The sequence below is a fragment of the Pseudopodoces humilis genome, chromosome 8 (assembly GCF_049639895.1).
Source record: "Pseudopodoces humilis isolate 2021_Gansu_Grassland_sample_001 chromosome 8, ASM4963989v1, whole genome shotgun sequence".
NCBI lineage: Eukaryota > Metazoa > Chordata > Aves > Passeriformes > Paridae > Pseudopodoces > Pseudopodoces humilis.
This window is the reverse complement of record NC_142207.1, coordinates 10502832-10523641: the sequence shown is the minus strand read 5'-3', so window position 1 is coordinate 10523641 and position 20810 is coordinate 10502832. Positions and strand designations below refer to the sequence as shown.

General features: G+C 40.6%; 1 protein-coding gene across 2 annotated transcripts in view; it reads left to right on the top strand.

Moving 5' to 3' along the window:
* Positions 1-18903, top strand: part of PDIA5 (protein disulfide isomerase family A member 5) — a 98969-nt gene extending 80066 nt beyond the window's left edge. For both annotated transcript variants that reach the window (XM_088058508.1, XM_005519649.3), the window contains exons 15-17: positions 6108-6178; positions 15054-15188; positions 17608-18903. In XM_088058508.1, coding sequence (XP_087914634.1) covers positions 6108-6178; positions 15054-15188; positions 17608-17688 — 287 coding nt within the window. In that variant the 3' untranslated portion in view covers positions 17689-18903. The remainder of the gene's footprint in view (positions 1-6107; positions 6179-15053; positions 15189-17607) is intronic.
* The last annotated feature ends 1907 nt before the right edge of the window (positions 18904-20810 follow it).

The window sequence follows — 20810 nt, the reverse complement described above, 5'->3', positions numbered from 1 at the left end:
CATCTCCTTGAAAAAAAAATCTCATGTAAAATATATGCATACGACTTTGTTACTTTATTTATCAAGATTTTATTATGTACGAGATGCTAAATGTATGCCCGGCAACAACACAGTAGGGTTATAAATCATTATGTATTAATGATGGGCAGAAGGTATAAGGTAGTGCTTTCTGAAGTCAAAATGCCTGATCTGTGCTGCTGTAGTGTTCTAGTTGGGATGCTCAGGTTAGGGGTGGCAGGGGCTGTTGTCCTTGCCTGACCCACAGGCAGTGCTGGGCTCCTGCAGCTCTGGCCGCTCGGAGATGGTGACACGAGGACAGCCAGACCATGTCACTGCTGTAGCAGTCTCAGCTCAGCGATGCAAGTCAAGGACAGCTGTCTTCTGATCAGGTAGAGAGCCACTGTGTGAAAGCTTCTCTTTTAGAAAACCATTTCCTTTCAGACTAAAAATCACTAGTGATGGGAATGTGAATTTCCATCTAAATTTGACTTGCTGCAGCATGCAGCCAGCTCTGGAGCTTACTCAGCCTCTGGCTGCCAGCTTGAATAGCTCGTTATAATGAAATTTAGAAACTGACTTTTCTCGATTTCTACCACTTCTTAATCTTTGGATTTAACCTGTTGACACACTGAGCTTCCTGACTCCCTTTGCCATGAAACACGTCTTTCAGTTCTATTGTTTTTCTTATGGGTCTTCTGAATCCCCTCCAGTTTGAACTCACTGTTGATTTGTGAGCCCAGAACTACAAAGAGCATTTCAGAGGTGCCAGGCATAGAGGCCCTCTCCACATCTGCTTACTATCTTAATTTATATATTCAGTGAAGTTCTTTTTGACAACTTCATCATTTTCTTTCAAAGCTATATTGCTAGCATTGTTTGGATTTCTTTTGCTTCTAATACATTTAAAGCCCCTTATATACTTAAAACATCAACTTAAATTATACTTAAATCATTATTACCTCTGCTGACTGTAGATACTGCTTTGATGTCCATTTGCTTCCTTTATCTATTTTGTACAAATTGTTAGCCTTTGATTTATATTCATTAAAAAACAGCTTCACCTTTCTTCTATGTGCTATGCTAATACAGCTTCCACTCTTCTAAAGAAACTGAATTAACCTTATACTGTTCAGCTGTAGAGAGGTTATATTATATCGTTGAGCTTTGTAGTTTCAAATTAAACAAAGCATGAAGTAACTTAAAGGATCTTTTTTTCATATTTAAGCAAATAGAAACCTATGTTTTTGGAAAGAGGACTTGATTCCTTTCGGCAGTTTTGAAAATTTGCCACAATTTTATTTTAAATGTAATGAGGTGACTGTTGTACAACAGGGTGCATCTGTTTCATGCACTACTCTCAAGACATCTTTAGAATTGCCATCTGGTCCTAATACCTTAGTACACTGAAGTTTTAAGAATCTCTTAAGTTTTACTTTTGACTCGCTGTTACCTCTTAACAATTGATAAAGAAAGGAAGCACTGTTCAATGAAAAATCCTCCATTTGAATGTAATAAAGACATGTAGGTTATTCAAGAGGTTGTTCCACTGCTTCAGAATCCTCTTTGCATCCCTTCTGCATCCCATGGGATCCTGCAATTATGGAAAATGTTTTCACAGGGTATTATTATGTCTGAAAATTTATCAAATGCTATGACATCATATCAGTCTTGTGTCATTCTTAACCTTACTTGGAAGATGTGTTTATATTATTTTTTTCCTCAGTTTGCTTTTTGTTTAAAAAACAAATCAGTTTACAAGGTGATGTGAACACTTACTTAAGTTTTTCTATTTCCCCGTGTACTATCTTCATTGTACATCATGTAACAAATGTGTTGTGGCATCATTTTGGAAATCACATCCAGCTCAACCCTGCAGTTCTTTACTTCTTCACAGTCTTCAAAGCAGTTTTTCCACGAGAACGAAGTTCCAGCCCCTTTCTGTGCTCAAACCAATGCTGACCAATGCAAATCCTTGGGTCTTTCCTCAAAGATAACCTGTAAAGGTTATGTACCTTGAGATTGTTCCTGCTATCAGTAAATGCAGTCCATGGAAAATAATCTGGGTTATATATTTTCCGCCACTTCATCTCCCTAAAGACCCACTAGCTTTCCTTTAAATGCCTCTCTAATTAGAGGAGATTTAATCTGACTCTCTCTCCTCTCAGTGATAATGGCTCTGAGTGAAGCCTGCTTGCTTGCTTGATTTCCCTCATCTGCTGTTCATCAGCCATTGCTCTTGAATTTTTCCCACAGAAACCATATTTCTCATCTACTGGCTCAGTTGAGAGCTACTTGGTTTTCAAGGTGAGGAATGTGATGGTGCCTGCTGTGACTGTACCACATCTCCTACCAACTTTACAATATGAATGGTGGAGAAAAACCTTGTAGAAAATACTGGTTTTGTGTAAATTTTTAAATTTGCAGTACAATGGCAAAGAGAACTTCAGAACTCCTCTGTTGCAGGTGTTTCACGTGGATCCAGGGACCTGTGATTTAAGCAGGCAGCCCTTGTGCCCTGGCAGGTCAGGGGGAGCAGATGCCTCCATGGACTGTATGGCGGGTCTTCCAGAGGGCCAAATTCTGAGCACAAAGCTGGGTGCCTGGCCAGAGCTCTATTAAAGCTGTATTGTTTGCTGATTGTGAATAGGGAATGGCCTCAGCACATGCTACTGCACATGCCTGAGATGTCAAGTTCTCTTGTTTTCCTACCAGGTGATGCAACTGTGTTTCTGCATTAGGAAATGGAGTTATCCTTGAGATGTGCAGGAATGATAAAGGTTTTGAGTGCCAGTATTGGGATACTGTGGTAAGGCTGTATGTTTCAGAAGCAGGTTTCTTTCACATTTCTCAAGTCAGGCACAGGAAATTACTGTTCAGTTCACATCTGCTCTTAACCCTGTTGAGATCAAATTTGACACTGTTGTAAAAATGAAAAAAGAAAATTGTTAAAGCAAAGCCCTGCGTCTGTGTTAGAAAGCTCTGCTCCCAGAAGTGCTGCTTTCACTGCTGCTTAGTTAAAACTTCACTTCTTGTCCTTGCAGGAAGTCTGTGATTACCATAGGATCCAAATTATTCAACTAAAATGAATTTTCCTACTTGTTTAGTCCATAGTGACTGAGAAGGGGCAGGACCTTTTGGTTCTTTACACTTTACCCACACCTTCATATGCCACAGGTTTAATCTCTTTCCATTGCAGCCCATCTGAAAAATCCTTTGTAAGGAGGCTGCACACTTCCTATCCTCATGTACTGTGCTCAGTACATTTCCTTTCCTTGCACTTTCGAATCTAGAAGATAGTGTTAACACTTAAAATAAACGTGTGATAGTGGGTGTGAAGAGGGAATGAGGAGAACAAGTTTTCCGTCTGTCAAAATGAAGACATCAACCTCTGCTTTTATTTTTTTTGGCATGTGTGCTTTAAATAGAATGACTGGATTGGGTGACTTCCAAGTGTTTGCTGCATTTGGCAATCCTTCTAAGTTGTAACAGATGAAGTTCTGCTGTTCCATATGATGTGCTCCTTCCCCCTTTTTCTGTGACTCCTTGAAACTCCTTGGGAATTCAGTGTAGCATTCACATCTGTTCCGTGGATGGATGTCCAAGGCTAACAAAATGCCTACTGGACTTGGAGGCAGCTCTGCCAAAAGCCATATGGTTGTGTTTTAGTTTTGTGAGCACGGTGCAGTAAAGAAAGAACGTTGGGCCAAGAGAGAAGTGAAGAGGGAGGAGGGATGGAGCTTCAGATGGGTAAATGAAGGTAACTTCTCGTGATTTGGTAATGGATTTGGTATTTTTGTGTGGAAGAATTTGCTTCTTATTTGTGTTTTCAATTTCTTGTGGAATGTGGCTCATGAAGAGCTCTTACCTGCTACAACTTCACTAGGGGCTTTGAGAGAGGCCTTACTGTCCTGAAATATCTTTTATTGAGGGTTTAAAAGATGTTCTTTGGTGAAATCTAAATTTCAAGCTCAAGATCATAAGCAAAACAGGGAACCTGAAATGTTTAAGCTTTCAGGAGCCTTTATGTTTTAGTGTTACAGTTGGAAGGAAGTGCTTTCCAGAAAAACTGCAGCATGTAGTTAAGAACAAGTGTTCCTGTTTTAGAGGTGCCTGGTTTTTATCCATTTTCTGTTTCTGAAATTCTTTTTAGATGTTGTTACCAGTTCTGATTTATTTGTGTAGAGCAGTGTTAACAAGTCAACCGAGGCAGTCCCCCCACAGTACAGGAAACTACCCAGGATTTGTTAAGAGGCAGGCTTGACCTGCAGGCTCTTCAGTGTCAAGCCAGACAAGTGGTAAGAGAGAAAATGGGTCACCAAAGTGGGCTGATGGACATGGGAGCAGCCTGAAACCCTAGCTTCCTCCTCTTTCTTCTCTTCTTCTTCTTCCTCCTTTTCTTTCTTAACCATTTTCTTTCAGGCAAATGCTGGAAGACTTAACAAGGTTAATAATTTGCAAACTGTAGGACACTGTGCTATCTTCCACTAAAACACAGCTGCCATCGTGCTGCATAAAGAAAGAGTTTGAAGCCATTAAGATGGATTTACAGAAGTGCCTCAGTTTCGCAGGAAACATCCCCTTGACTTTCTGGTATTCTCAGCTACTGCATAGACTCTCAGTGTATTTACACAGGTGTGTCACTGCAGTGCTTTCAGAATCCTACTCTGAAGAAAGAAATGCTCTAAAATTCAATGCAGTGCATGTAAGCAATGAAATTACATTTTGGTGAAGCTGGAAGGGGTATTCAGCCTTTGCTTTATGGAAAGGGGTGTGCAGTGTTTATGCACAGACACTATTTTTCTTGTCAGCTGAGTGAGAGTAGCTTAGGAGGGTGGCTGCAAGTCTCCTAAGGGCATTTGTTCAGTCCTGATTCTAAAGTAACACAGACACTTGTTCATCATGTAAAATACTGGTAAACAACAGTAGCATAAGCTGTAATTGGTGCTTGTGAGCAACTAATTTGTGATTTTTCGGTTCCTATCCAGAAATAATAGCAAGATGAACTCTTTTGCCAGCATTACACAGGCTTGACTGAAGTGCGTCCATTGCTTTTTTAATGTGCATCAAAACAAAAAATAGTGTCCTGAGTCTTTGCTTGGGATCTCTGTGCTGGGTTTGAAAAAAAGTAATTTATTACACATATGTAGGTACCTTCCTTTTCAAAGCCTTATTTAGTATAGTGATGATGAGTTGAGAGTAGTTTAGATTATTCATAGACAATAATTTGTAGACATTTCTTCTGAATTAAGAGCACTCATATCTGAACCTTGAATCAAGGGAACAGTTCTACTTTCCCTTCTGTGACTCCTTGTGAAATGTTTGAGTAAAATCAGTGTGTATTTAAGCAAGGGAACAGCTGGCCTTTTGTTCAATGATGCAGTGGTACAAAGAAGTATCTCCCATACAAAGTTCTGGGGTTCCTGTGTGCTGTAAAACTCTTCAGGGGTTGCCCAGTTGTGGTGAACAGCAGGAAGGTCCCCCGGGAAGCCAGCTGCAGTCATCCTAACCTGGGACTGGACATCTGCTCTCCATCCATGAAAGATGTCTGGCCTATTGGACTTGCTTCTCTTCCCCTCCCTTATGTTCCTAGTGGCTTGGCTTTAACACAGGCCATTCCCAAATACTTATAAATGCTCCCAGGAATTTCCTTTCCAACTTCCAACCTCCTTCTGTTCCCAGCTGTGCTGTCTTTATTCTCATGCCCAAATGTAGCTGGTATCTGTGGCAACAGCAGCAACAACCTACCTGGCAATACCAGGAGGTACAGAGCAGGGCAGTGGTCTGCCTGTGACTGGTGCTCTTGAAGTGCCCTTTGGGGGCTTGTGATGGGGGAAAGCCCCCTGCACTATGGCCCCCTATTATGGGATGTCATGTACTGTAAATGTACACCTAAACTCCTTGAAGTCACAGGGATTTAAAACATGTGCTTACTTTCATGTAGCTGACACGTGGTCTACACATGCTTTGTCCTGCTCATTCCAGAATTGGAGAGCTCCTGTCTAGAGCGATTTTTAATTCAAATTTTCCACTGATTCACCTTGTGTCTTAGTTTGTCCCAGTATCTTTCCTACAACTTAAGTTTGTCTTTTTCTTTCTGTGTCAAACAGGGTGTCCTCACTGTAAAAATGCCATTCCACATTTCACAACTGCTGCTGAAGTCTTTAAAGAAGATCGCAAGGTAACTTGCTGTTAATTATTTCTGTGATATTTAAGAATGTTTTCCATAATTTGAACTTTTTAGGCTTTGCTTATTGATAAGGTAATAGATTTGTAGATAAAATTGCTGTTAGACTAAAAGAAATGTATCTGTATCATAGGGGTTGTATCTTTTATGGTCAAATTGAGTTATACTTCCAACCTGTTCTGTTTTCCTTAATTTGCTGTCTTTTATGTTTAAGTCTTTGTGTAAGAGTTACTTTGTATGAAGTAAAACACAATTCTTTCTCATCGAGGGATTAAATAAAGATAATTCATATAATCTCCATTCCCCTTCAACTTTTGTCAGCTGTTGGAGTGCATGTAGAGAAACCACAAGTTGTGTGATAGTCCTGAAGACCTTAATCATATAACTAACTAATCCTTGCTTGCATAGCACAAAATATAATATCTTTCTGTAAGCTGGCTGACTTGAGCCCCAGATGCTCTTCTAGGACCCTGGTGCTTTGGCCTTGAAAATGTATCTGATGGCTGAATCATACTATGTAATTTCCTTGCATCAGCTGAACCATTTTTTAACTGAGCACATGCAGATCTAGGATTAAAAAAACAAAAACAAAAACAAAAAAAAGCAACAAAAAACACTTAAGCCCCTGTATTTCCCTGCATTTAACCAGATAACTAGCTAGGAACCTGTTTGATATCTTTCAGTGAACGTATTTCATTCTGATCTCTGAATTTATTCCAACTTCAGAACTGCTTTGTGTTTAGGTGTGCCAAGAAAAAGATTTGGCAATTTAATATGGAAATTGCTCTCTACACCTTCCTCAGGAGGGGAAACAGAGCGGGAGATGCCGAGCTCTTCTCCTTGGAATCCGGTGACAGGACATGTGGGAATAATTCAAAGCTGTGCCAGGGGAGGTTCTGACTGTACAGTAGGAGACACTTCTTTACCAAGAGAGTGATCTGTTCCTGGTACAAGTTTCCTTAGAGAGGTGGTCAGTGCCCTGAGCCTGTCAGTGTTTAAGGGACATTTGGACAACATCTTAACAACAGGCTTTAACTTTTGATCAGCTCTGAACTTGTCAGGCAGCTGAACTAGATAATCCTTGTAGGTTCCATACAGCTGAAATGGTTTATCCTCTTCCATGTTCTAAATGAAGAGGTAATTTTGTAACAGTTGTACTCTGTAACAGAAGAATTTTTGTAATTTTTTTTCTTTTCCTCTCATCTGTTCTGTAACTTATAGAAAATGTGTCCGATTGACAAGAAACAAATCATTCTTGTATCATGGACTGCATAAATTAGGAGTCCATCGCTTCTGCCTTCTGGCACACAGAAGGATCACAGGCATGCAGCTTTTAGTTCTCCTGCTGTTAATTAGTTTGCTCAGATGCCTTTTGGTTACTTCTTTGTTTCCAAGATCTCTGAGAAAGTATCCTTGTTTTCCCACTTCTCTGGTAGTTCCCAACTAGAAGCCTCTCTTTCCTGAACTCATTAACATTTCAGTCAGAGGATGTGAAACAAATGTACCAAACAATGTGAAACTTGCTTATTAGAGCCCGAGGATGTATTAACAAGCAATCTGAATCATGGCACAATTAGTTGGACAGGGTGCTGGTGGGAAATGCAGGCCTGGGAAGCTTTTCCTTCAGACTGCAGGTTATGAAAGGACTCCAAGAGCAGAGCAGTGATTGACGGTTGTAACTCTTGACTTCAGTTTAAGGCTGAAGTGGGGAGATATAAAATGTAATGAGTTGGAACAAGAGAGCCAGTAGGGAATATTAAGGCTGGTACAGTTTTAAAAAGGTGTGTGCAGTTAGGGAAAATGATGTTATTCCACCCCAATGACTTATGAAAGTGCCAGGGATTGATTATGTTGGGAGCCCCTATTTAATTGTGTACAGCTATAACCTGCCAAGGTGCTTCCAGCTGCCAGTTTGTGCCATTGTGGAAAAGAAAACAAACCTAGTATAGACTTTAGAAGGGCACTTCGCTGTTCCCACAAGCAGCACAGGTCATATTCCCATGTTTCAAACTAGACTGAGCCTTCAAACTAATTTGTAGTTCTGCAGGGTTTCAAACTTTGGTAAAATCACTGCTTAAGAGAAAGAAGTATTTATTCCTTCAAGAACAGGGCAAGATTACAAATTTTCATTTTAGGTAGTAGATTCTTTTCACTACTTCATTTCTATACTAGTGTCCTTTTTTTTTTTTTCCCCTGGAGAAAGGTTTTTCACTTAACAGAGTATTTTAGCATTTAAACTGTATCTTTTTCTTAAAAGAAAATTATTTTAATTAAACATTTAATCCTGCAGAAGCTGAAGAACAATCCAAAACATTCCAGCCTTGAATTGGTTATAAATGGTATCTTAAAAGGTATCCTTTGGGAGACTTTGAGTCTTTACATTGGAATTTTGAAGATGAACAGAGCTTGAAGCTGTTAAATACGTGTCTCTGGCTCTGCAGATTGACTGCAAGGGGGTGGTTTTGGCGCAGAACCCCCGTCTCCCCTGGGGCTGTGTGTAATGCTCTGTACTTTTTCATCATCTGCACTGCTGGAGTTGGAGTTTAAAAATGCACTGCTCAGAACATTGGTCCCAAATGTCAGCTCTCGTTGGCCACGTCACTGCTGGTGGTTTTAGCCAGAATCCCCAACCTGCTCACTGGCCTGGGACAGTCCTGTGGCTGCTGCAAAACATGGCTCAGGCTGAGACCCACAAACCTCCAGTCTTTCCATCTTCCCAGACAAATTCAGTGCCAGTAGGACCAGATCAGTAGAGAGGCTACACCAGTGGCAGTGAGCATATTGTTTCTGTTATTTAAAAGGGAAAAAAAGTGGGGGAGGAAAGCCATCTAGAGCATTCTTAGCTTGGGGTGCTTGGCCTTAGCACACAGCTGCCAGGTGAAAGCCTTTGGCCAGTGACCCACAGCTCGAGTTCTGGCAGTGACCAGTGAACGTCAGAAAATGCAAATTAGCTGAACAGATTGAAGAGCAGGGAAGCATGTTCAGTAACTTCTCCACAGTCTCTCTTGAAAACTGAATCTTTTTAAAAAATCTGCATTCTGCCCTTTGGCTGATCCTAAAGCTCAGCTTGAGGGAACTGATTTGTGATGTTCCAGGTTGGATTTGCTGAAGGAAAGCTCTTGACTCTTCAAGGCTTCTCAGTAACAAATCTCTGGCACTCCTGCAAAGGGGCTGCACTTTGACCAATCTTCCTATTTTCACAGGAGACTGCTCCTGTACAAATGCATTGACCCAAGTCAGAGCACCACAGCTGGATTCTAGTGAGTTCCCAGAGAAACAGCTGTGGCAGCAATTGCTGGAAAGGGTGCAGCAAATGGGGTGAGCTGGGGTGTTAGTGGGTCAGTCAGCAGTGAAACTGCTGGGTCCTCAGTGTGTACTGTGAATCACAGTTTAAAATTACTATACCAACCAAATGAGTGTACAGCATTATTCAAATGAGTTAATATTTTAGTTTGGCAAGGAATTTGATCCCTGTTTGCTTAAAAATTAAGTGTTTAATTTCTTTTTAATTAGACTCATTAAATATGGTGATATTAGCACTGTCCATCATGTTGTACTAATGTTTGTCCCCTTTGTAAATAGGCCTGCTTTGAGAACAGCTGATGAACTGCACCTCCTGTAATGATGCCATGCCACATCTGGGCAATAATGAATCTCCCATTTGCAAGGCCTTTCATTTCAAGAACAGTAGCTAAATTGCAACAAGTTTTAGCAGACCAGTCCCTAACTGCTGTTAGGATCCGGAACAGGTGATATAAATAGAAACCTATGGAGTAATCATAGGGAAGAATGCACATCTGTCTTATTTATAGGTGCTTTTAAGACATTTGGCAAGAACAGACTTTTTTACTAGTAATCAGGTAATTGTCATCTGGAATTGATTATATTTTTAAAATGTTGTTTGGAAGCATTTATTTCCATGCTGCAATTTTGTTTTTACTTTTTTTTTAAGCTTATCAAATATCATTCCTCTCTCAAATCAATATTCAGTTAGCTGTTCACTTCCATTTTCATAACAAAAGTCAATATTAGCTCTAGCAGAGATTTATTTTCTTGAATCAATAAACCAGTGTGTGGCAGTACATATTTTAACAGAAGAGCAGCTAGGATTGCAGGGGGTTATTTTTACTGTATCATCACGTGGTGACTGGGTGGCAAACTGTTAAAAAGAAAGCTTTAAGAACAGAAAGGAGGAGTTACCTGGAAGGTCAAGGGATCCCACTTTCAATTTTCTACACATCTTTTTGAACCGTTGAATGTAATTGTGTTTCTTACCTGTAAGATCCCTGTAGACCAAAAAGTTGTTTCATAATTCTGTTGGAAGGGAACAGTGATTTCTGATGTATGATTAGATTATACTGCCAGTACTTCTTTTTCCTTCTAACACTTATTAACAAAATAAGGCATCACCCTTCTGTTACAGTTGGGGCACCTGGAGATCAGTGATCACATTTTCAGCATAGCTCCACTTCTACTGAAGCACCTAAATGAAAAGTTCTGGTTTTTGCAACTGTTCAGCTTTTGTCATCAGTCCTCTTCATCTGAAAAATATGCCATGCTCTGTTTCCCCCGAGCTGCTCGTACACTGCTCACAGTCTATTGCCATGCTGAGTTAAGTTTGCAACTCTGTAGTTATGCTCCTGATTTTTTGGTAGAACCATGAAATGTGGGATTCCTTCTTCAAGTAAAGATATTTTTCAGACCCAGGTGTTTCTAGACTCATATTAACCTATGCTGACTATGAAGAAATGCATACTTATTTGGTGGGTTATTGTTGTTGCTGTTATCATTATTGTGCATTACTGTACATCCTCACCTGATACTATTAATTATTATAGAGTGCATACCATTTGTGAGGAACTACTTGTAAAATTAAAAAAGTTGGATGTACTCCAAGAAACTTCCTTTGGGGTTCACAGTCCCTGATTATCTTTTCATTTGATAACATTTCTATTCCTGCTACAGCTACTGAGCAGCATTGGCTCTGAAGAAAGGACGTGTATATAATGATGTATTGTCAATATCTAAGGCAGCAGAGCTTTGGGTTATACAGAATCCATAATCCCGTGGAGTTTTGTGCATGTTGCAGATACAGCACTTACAGCTTTTTCTCCCTGAAATATTTTTTCAGTGGATTTTCCCCTCTGGTTAGAGGAAAGATCAAGAAATTAAATTTTAGCCCTAACAATCAAAATCTCTGTAAAATCAATCTTGCCTTCTGAAAGCTGTTACACTGGATTTTTCCATAATGGACGTATATATATATACACACAGACAATAAATGTTAGACCAGTGTTAGCAGAGTTACTTTCTCTCACAGGTTTTTACTCCCTTGATGAGAGGGAATTTGTGAGAGATGATGCCAAGTGTCTTGGCTCCTGGGCACCTATTATGGATGTCTTATGCTTAATATGTCTGCAGTTTTGGATTGAATAAACTTAGTAGGTTCTCAGGTCAAAGCATGTAGTTCTTTCTAACCTCCAGTGCACTTCTGTGTTGCTGGTAGTTGAATGTGAAGATCAGTTCTGAGAGGAATATTCTCCAGAAGCCTTTAACCACATTTTGGGAGTAGTTTTTTGGGGTTTTTTTCAGTTTCCTTCTTTAGTGAAGGAGAAAAGCTGACTGTTGCTAAGAGGGTTGAGAATGACGTTTCCCTACAGTGTGTACCTATAGTGTACAGTGTACAGTGGCTCTCTTGAGCCAGGATTCTGAATCTTTTTTTGTTCAGTACAGCCATGCAGGAATTCACTCTGGTAGGACAGACCTCTGTCAGCAATGGAGCTCCTTATTCACAGTCCATGAAAATGCAAACAGAAAGAAGCGAAGGGCATCAGTGCTATTTGCTGAAATTCTGGTGTGTCTCAGAGTTCAGCAGTCTGGAGTTGATGGAATGGAGATGAGAATTGGTCCTCAGTCCAAAAGTGTGTTTTGCTACAAGTGTTTTCTAGCATCACTTTTCTCTCAGTGCACTATATTTGATCTTCCGCTGTGAGACACGCAAGACAATTAGGACTGTGATGCTATGATAATGAATGCACAGAGATGGTAGCAACCTCTATATTTAGGCTGCCTTAACATTTCCACTCTAAAGTAATCACTCAAGCTCTCCTAAGTACTCTTACTCAGCCACTGTTGGCAGCAGGCATTGAAATGCAGCCTCAGATACAGTCTTGGGAATTAGATGTTCCTCTATGAAATTTTGCTCACGTCTGTATGAGTTACAAGGCTTTTGAAAATCACCGTTCCTCTTCTCTCACTGGCTGTAAAAATAACCAAACGTGTGTGTTCTGAAGAGCTGGGCTCAAAATAGTGTTTGCAGTGGCGGGACTGTGTGGGAGCTTGCTTTAGGGGCATTGCAGGGAGGACAGACCCCCAAATGCTATTCCAGATGCACCATTAGACTTGTATTAGACACAGCACTGGGCTCATGTGGCTGCTGTGGACAGACTTAGACTGGGATCTTTGTGTGCACAACTAATGCACAGATGTGCCAGCTTATGTGCTGAAGAGGAGGGCTGTGTCTCAAGGACACTACTGAGCATTTCTGTCAGAAGGCATCTCTTTAACATCCATCAGTCTGTTCCGAGGCAACAGGTGAAGATGTTCTGAACAAGGTTAACAGCAGCTTACAGCATTGCATTCCTGCACTGCACTCTCTCCTCACTGGGGGCTGTTTTCACAAAAGCCTTTTGCAAATTAAATTTGACTCTTTGCTCCAGCCAGTACAAGTTTAGATATTTCCAGAGGTACAGATAAAGAGAGTTTCTCTTCCTTCTTCTCTTTTCCTTCCAGTGTACTAAAAACTAATTTTCTTAATCTCCAAGACACTAAGACCAGATGGGTCATCAGTCACAACAGTTTCATGTCTCAAACCAGCTACTTAGATCTGGATGAGCACATGCATACCTTCCCTTTTTTCTGGCTGTAATATCTCCCTGTGTGATATTTAGAGCAGTGAGAAAAAAGATTATTTTATTTATTCTTCTAGTTTTTAGGAAATCAGGACTTCTACCTTCATGCTGTGTCGTGAAATAAATGTTTGTCTCCATTCTAAGCATTTCCTTACACAGAAGTAGCCAATAGAGCCCTAAATTTTAGCTGGCTGCTAAGGTCAGGAAGGCAGAAATACTTAAATGAAACTCTTTTGCAATTTATTAGTCCTAACCTTTTATTTAAATTTGCCCTGAATGTGTAGGAGTCTTTGTGTTTACAAAAAGGAAAAAAAAATGGCATCATATATGTTTTTAATGGCTCTCAAGAGTCCTGGCTCTGTAATAGCCTTATTAATGTTTAAAATCAGAAACCACATATTTAAGGTAAGAACACTGTTCACTTTATCTAGTACTTCCCACTTGAAGACCAAGCGAGATCATACCGAGTGTTGTCTTGTCAGGCTTTCAAAGCCAAAACAAAACAAGCAAATTAACTGAAGTTGGCTTTGCCAATCTCTTTAATTACTGCTAGGATAATGAGATCAGGTTTTCTCATTTTGACAGTGTCACCATGAAACAGGAGGGCTTTGTGGAATATTAAGTGATCTTTTAATTATGGAAGAACAGTTCAACCATAACTCTAAAGTCATGCAAGCAAAAGGTATTTTGATCAGTTGTTTGAAGGAGGCTTGTGGAACGGAAATTTCAAATTAAGATGTGTCTGCTATGAAATTAGCACTTGATAAATTGTAATCCACAAAAAAATTGCAAAAAGTTGTTCCTCTAATTTGTCTGTTTTCTTTACAGAGGTTGTACTTTACCATGCTTGCCCTTCAGCAGGGCCTGGCTTGGGCTGTGAAGGCAGAGCTCATGTGAGCAGCCTGCACTCAGGGCCAAAACTGCTGCTCACAGGAATAGTCAGGATGAAATCACAGCACAGGGCTCAGTTGCTTTGATTAAAAGCCTATGAATTACATTTTGTTTCAGCATCAGAACTGTTAAGGGCAGCCCCTCCTCAATACTTCACAGAGGATGTGAATGTTCGGAGGTGCTGCTCTGGGGCTGTGAGGCTGTGTTTCCTCGCCTGTGGAAGCAGGCAGGGACTGAGGGTGTTGTTCCACTGTCAATAGGCTGCAAGTGTGGCAGGCTCTTTCCTACTCAGGGTTTGTCTGTGTGACAGTAGCATCTAGAGGTTTCAGAAGGAATTAAAGCCCACTTTGCTAATGGCTGCATATAATGTACAGTCCTGGAAGAAGAAAGGAAAGGAAATACAAACCCAGGCTGAGATTGTAAGCAAGCACCCTTTTCCTCTATGTGCAGTACTTGATAGATGATGCTCTGGCCTCTCACCCATCCCCATCTGACCTTGGAAGAACTGCATGGAGTTTAGAAAAGCTATTTGGAGTAGAAATCGTTGATCTATGAATAGGCTGTGTAAGTGACCAGCCACGTTTGGTAACTTTTCCGAGTGTTACCCGTGCCACAGGAATGAGGTTGGGTTAGGTGGGTCATTACTGTCACCAAAGCCACTGTCACTGTTCATCACTTAAAACCAAAGTAGAGGAAAAATCTTGTAGCATTGTAGCTACAAAAAAATCTTGCAGCTTGACAGAGCTGTGACCACCGTGCCTGGATTTGGTTTTATTAATCCAGCCTGTGGATATTCCCGTTCGGAGTCTAACGCAGAGCTCAGTGGGAATGCTGTGAAGGTGATTTTCTGCTCTGTGAGTTGAACATGCTGTGCAGCTGCACAGCCCAGGTGATGACCGTGCTCTGCTCTCCCTGCACAGCTGAGCCATTTCAGAAGCATGCAAGAAGACTTGGCTCTCTCTCAGTGCTAAGGCTAAGCTGCAGCAGCATCACCATGAAATGGGCTCTTGCTTCATCTCTTCATCTCTTCTTCTTCTCCTGCCTCAGTGTGATCTCTTGTGTTTCAGATTGCCTACGCTGCAGTGGACTGTGCCAAAGGACAGAATCACGACCTGTGTAAGCAGGAGGGGGTCGATGGCTACCCCACCTTCAACTATTACAACTACGGGAAATTTGTGGAAAAATATACTGGAGATCGAGGGGTAAGTGAAAGCAAGAGTCATCACCTGGTACTGGGAGGAAAGTCTCCTTTGCCTGTCCTGCCTGGCAAATGAAAACTGCTGAGTGAATTTTTACCATGCTGTCTTACATGGATGAATCATAGTGTACCACACCCCTGTACATCTCTGCATTAGGAACACTCTTGGTCTATTTTTAGGAACATGAGAAGGGGAAAAAGGATTAGATTTGGTAATACTCTTTGTATATTTTATTCTTTAAGCTGAAGTCTGTGAGTGAGTTTGGACTGAGTGAAAGGGAAGGGTTTATTGCATGTGCTGCTGGCAGAAATGCCAGAATATACAGGACTTAACTCCTGTCAGTTCTGGATCGCATGGACTCTGCAAATGTGTTACAGGTCTGCCAGGCTGCCAAATGGTGACAGACCATTGGTTTTATAGTCAGGACAAAGCTGTCCTTTGGAGACTAGAGGAAAGTAAATATCTCATTTGCCCTAAATCAGATTCACTCCTGGCACTCAGAATGGGAAGACAAATCGTGCCATCTACCCCCTGGGCTGAAGTTTCATTCTTTTGTCCTGCTGTGGCCAGCTAATTATATGCCATGAGTGCAAGAATTGGGGGCAGAAATGGCATAATGCCTTCAGTGGTTGTAAAGTGCCTGAAAATAAGGAAGCAATTCAATTATTTGTGGGCCACCTTTGTCGTAACCTCCTAGAGGGAGGTTACTTCTCAGCAGCCATTGATTGCCTGGGGTCTGCAAGAAAAACTTGGGGTCTTTGAGCCATGCAGTGATTTTGAAAAAAAGATTGTTGCCTGAAAGTTATTGCTGCCATTAGAGCTCAGAAAATTATATAAAAGCATGAATTAAAAAGCAAGGTTTTGAGGTTGTCTGTTAGTCAGGATCTTGGGGAAGTCTTCATGCAGCCTTGCCTTCCATTTTTCTTCAGCATCCTTGGACTCCAGTAATTACCATTTCATGGTGCTGATCCAGCTGTTGTTATGGATACTGTGTTTAGTTCGAATTCTGGATCTTTTCTTAAGATAGGTGCAGTAGCCAACGCTTGAAGTAAGACTTCAGCCGCAGTTTTTGCATCTCTAACCCATTCCTAGAGAAATGATATCTGAAAGAAAGGATCTGTGGTGGCTGATTAAAAAAATTTATATCGAACACAGGAGTGCTCTGAGGCCACAGGAGTTAGGAGATGTTTATCCATATTGTTGAAAGTGGACTAACAAATCCCCTTTATGCAGCCAACCCTTTCTTGGGTAACATCCCAGTCTCTCTGCTGATGGCAGCTCTGTTCCCCTTCCACCTCTCTGAGGGCCTGGGGTCTTCTGCTTGTGCAGCACTGAATTGGGGTTTGTTACCTCTTATCATGGTTCTGCTGGAGGCAGTGCTTAGCACAGTGTCTGTCATGGGGGCTGTTGATTGCCAGATGTCTCCAGGTGACAAACGGCTGAAGATTGCCATTTCATTTATTTTCAGTGGAAGAATAGCAAATAGTTTTAGAAAAGATTTTGGTTGTTCAGCCTCCTAAAAGCTTTCCAGCCTTGTGGTTTCATTTGGGTTTATTTGGTTTTGTTGTTCCACAGTATTGTTTTTCGTCTTTAACTTCTGTTAGTTCCTCTCTACCTTTGGTATTTTCTGTCTTCATCACCAGTTTTGAGTGGTGTGTTCTGTGATTGTTTAAATGCAAAAATGCTCAGACTGGGTGGGAGCAGAGTCACCCAAAAAACATCAGTGTTAGGGTACCAGTACGCAGGTATCCCAACAACCTCCACCCATCTGAGCCTTCTGAAATGCCCGAGAGCTCTGTTCACAGCTTTTCTTGGAAAAGGAAACTGTTGGCATTCAACAGCCTTAAATCATAAGTTGTTGAAATACAGAGGTTGGCATCTAGACAACTAGGTTTGAAATTTTTGATAATAATTTTAATAGTAACTTGAAAAAAACTGTAATTTCCATCTTTGGAATGTTTGGAGGAGGACAATTGTGATCAAAACTATTAGAGGGTGGCAAATGTGTGTATAGTCAACAAAGAATGCAGCTTTTAAAAGGACACAAATAGCATACAAAGGCAGCTTGAAAATGGTTTTTGAGTGTTTCCAACAAAAAGGTATCAATGGCACTTCTAGTGACAGATTTTACCTTGTCCTCTGAGTTTTAGAGACCTTCTTCTCTGTGTCCCATCTCTTCAAAGTTTAACATGTGGGATGTGCATGGATATTTTCCCCTTGCGGTGGAGCAGCACTGGACCCGAGCATGGCACGATGAGGCAATGCAGAAGCAGTAGTTTCTGTTCTGCTGTGGGGTACAGAAACTAAATAACTGCTCCCTAGTTTATATTCTGCTGGGAAACAGAAGCTCAAAGTGTTCTTGATGCATTGTTTTGCTTTGTTGGTAAAAATATGACCCATATTTTTCTTCCTTCAAAACCAGGAGTCTGGATTCACTGCTTTCATGCGAACCCTGAGAGAAAGAGATCATGAAAGAGTAGGAAAGAAGAAGGATGAATTGTAGTTTCTGCCTCAAAAGAAGCTTTCCGCTGCACTGTGAATGGTTCCAGGTCTTTAGTTGATGCACCTGAGACTTCACGTATTCTCAAGACAGAGACTTTTTTTTATAAACAGCCATGGCCATTTTGTACAATTTTGAAATAAAGTGAAACCACTTGATTTTTAAAAGGAAAATAAATTAGAATGTTGCCATAATGTTTTAAAGAAAACTTAGCATTTTCTCTCATGTTGGGAGACTATGCCCACTGACACTCCTATGCAATATTTTTGTAGTCTGTAATGTGTCTGTAGGTGGTGTTGTTTGTTAGGGTGGAATTTTTGTTCCGGTATTGCAGTACATGTGAAAAACGAAGGGGAGGGGACACGGTTTGGTTTGGGTTTCCTTTGTTATGTTTTGTTTAAATCAGTGCAGGAAAATGGGATTTATAAGACACAGATTTATTCAAATGAAGTTTTACATTCTTGTGAAATAGTTACATGTTCTTGACTGAGATTTGGGGGGAATAATTTTAAGGTGCTCAGGGATAAATAAGGTTATCTGAGTTAATGAAGACATTAACATTGACCAGTCCAGATCTGTTAATTTCATTTAAACCTCTCTGGTCTTTAAATCAGAACTGTTTACATACCTTTATAAAATGTATTGAATTAATTAAGCCACACATTAAAAATCAGCAGAGCATGAGTGAAATCAGACGAAACCCTCCTTTGGCATCAATACTGTCAATGTATCTGTAAGTTATGGCAGGAATGACTGTCTTATAGGGGTACATGGTTACTCTTATAGGGTACACAGTTTCCCTTCAAGTTACAATTGGGTCATTTCAAATATGTGTTGTAAAGTGTTATGTTCAACTGTTCTGAGAAATGCATAATACTAAATGCATAATACTTCTGGTAATGCAGTAATTGTGTGTATTACCTGTTTACATTCCAAAAGTTTATCTGCATTTGTAGAAGGGATTTTTCCTTTTTGCTCCATAAGGAGTTGCACAAACAATCTCTCTCTGACAGTCATCCCTATAAAACCTGTATCAGCAGCAGCTGAAATGTGTTACACTTTTGATGCCTAAAACAACAAAAAAAGTTGATCTGGAGGTACTTCTGTCTTCACAGGAGGGGAGAGGGAGGGGCAGGAAGTTGTGATTCACTTTGAACTAAAAATAAATTTTAAAAAGGACAAGTATTTTTATCATTAATGAGCCTTGTTCAGCTTCTTCCCCACTGGGTGAATGACCACAGCTGGTGGTGACTTGGGAAGAGCCAGCACACGCAGGATGAGTTCCCACCGCTCGTGGCTGGCACATCCCAGCCTTGGGAGTGCTGGGCAGCATTGCAGGTATGTGGTGGTGTGAGCGTCAAATTCCCTCTGCCCTGGCATTCCAGGGGCCCGAAACAGCTTCTCACAGTAGAGAGCTGTGACCTGGGTCTGAAACATTCCTCTTGCTCCTCAGTCTGCCCGTCTCGTTTTCTTCTAGTTTGGATATGCAGGCTGTGCTCAGGGGCTTCTCAGGAGGTGAATGGCATCTTACCTCCTTCCTGGGTTTTCTTCCTTCTCTCTCTTGTCTAATTAATGGGACTGTATGTTTGGCAGCGTTAAGTTGCTGAAGCCATTAGTGAGTATTGTGGAATACCAGTAGCCTGATTGGCCTTGTATGGTAGCCAGCTTGTTAACCAGGACATCAGTTGGAATGGCCATGGAGCTGTGCCAAGTATCCTCTCTTATTAGGCACCTGATGAGCCTCTTCACCCAAAAAAATCAGCTGCCCAATAATACATAATATCATAGAGCAAATGTGGCTTAATTTATGAAGACTCTTACTCTTTTTTTCCCTTTCGTTTAGCATGGTTACTTAGGTTGTGTATAGCACTTTTGCAGAAGATCATGATAATTCTTTATTTCAAGCTATCCTCACGTAAGTAGCAGGCACTCCGCCCTGCTTATAGGAAACAATACATATTGATGCCATTTGATCTCAAACAGGAATTCTGCTTTTAGCAAACTATCAAATATGATCAGTCCAGAACTTGCTGCATCTCTTTTGATCTCAGAGTCAAAGCAGCTGGCACTAATGGAATACAGCCTCCAGAAAATGTTGAGCATTTCTGTGCATAGGCTGTGCCTATGTTTGTGCTAATTGGTGAGAAATCTAGACTTCTTCAAAAATAAGAAAGAAAAAATGATAGCTTGCCAATGGTGACTTCACTAGTCAGGATCATTCTGAATTATAGGCTTTAGTAAATGTTTAGGATAAGACAATTGCACACTGTGCTTCAGACCAGTAATTCCTTACAGTTGGTTACACCATAATAAAATTAGGAATTCTCATTTTTCCCTTCAAACTTTTGTCAGTTACTTCTTGGACTTGGGCATTCGTTTTTTTCTTGGCTAAATTAAAAATGTGTTGTGCATGTGTTAATGCACAAATATAAAATATTTGAGAATAATTTACCTTCTGTTACAGGGTCATGACTCATCTGGTTTATGGTCTGAATGGTTTTTGAAAAATGCAGTTCTGAACACCATAAGTGATTACATCAAATGGCTGACAAAAGCCTTAGTTACTGTGAACTAGAGTGTACCAGGAGCTCGGAGCTCTGCTTTCAAGCCTTTTTAATTAGTGGGCCAGGTCTGGATATCAGTCACACTGTTTTAGTTCTGTTGCCTCCAGTAAAGCAAAAGCTGCTGTTTATATTTGCTAGTGAAGTCACTTTATGTTTATATTCACATCAGTTACCTTGAAATTGAAGTATGTTGTTATTTTCTACAAACTGTGAATGGAAAATATATGTAAGAGCTCTTATTTTCTGTATTTAAATGGTTGGTCATTTCACACATCCAGACTTCCTAGCCTGTCACAGTAGATGCGTAGCCCAGGCGTTCATAATCACACAGGAATTTCTGCTGTGGTTAAAAGTGAGTAATCTGGGCTTTCAAGTCATGAATCATTTATCAGCAAGAAACTTAATTGCTGATAACAAATGGTTTGCAGTGAATCAGAGATTCTGCTTTTGCAATTACGCGTTTGCTCTTTCAGTCTTTTTAAGGTGTGATTCAAAGGTCTTGGACATCCGCTACATAGTTAACCCTAAAAAGATTAAATCTTGTCGAGGAAGAGTAAAACG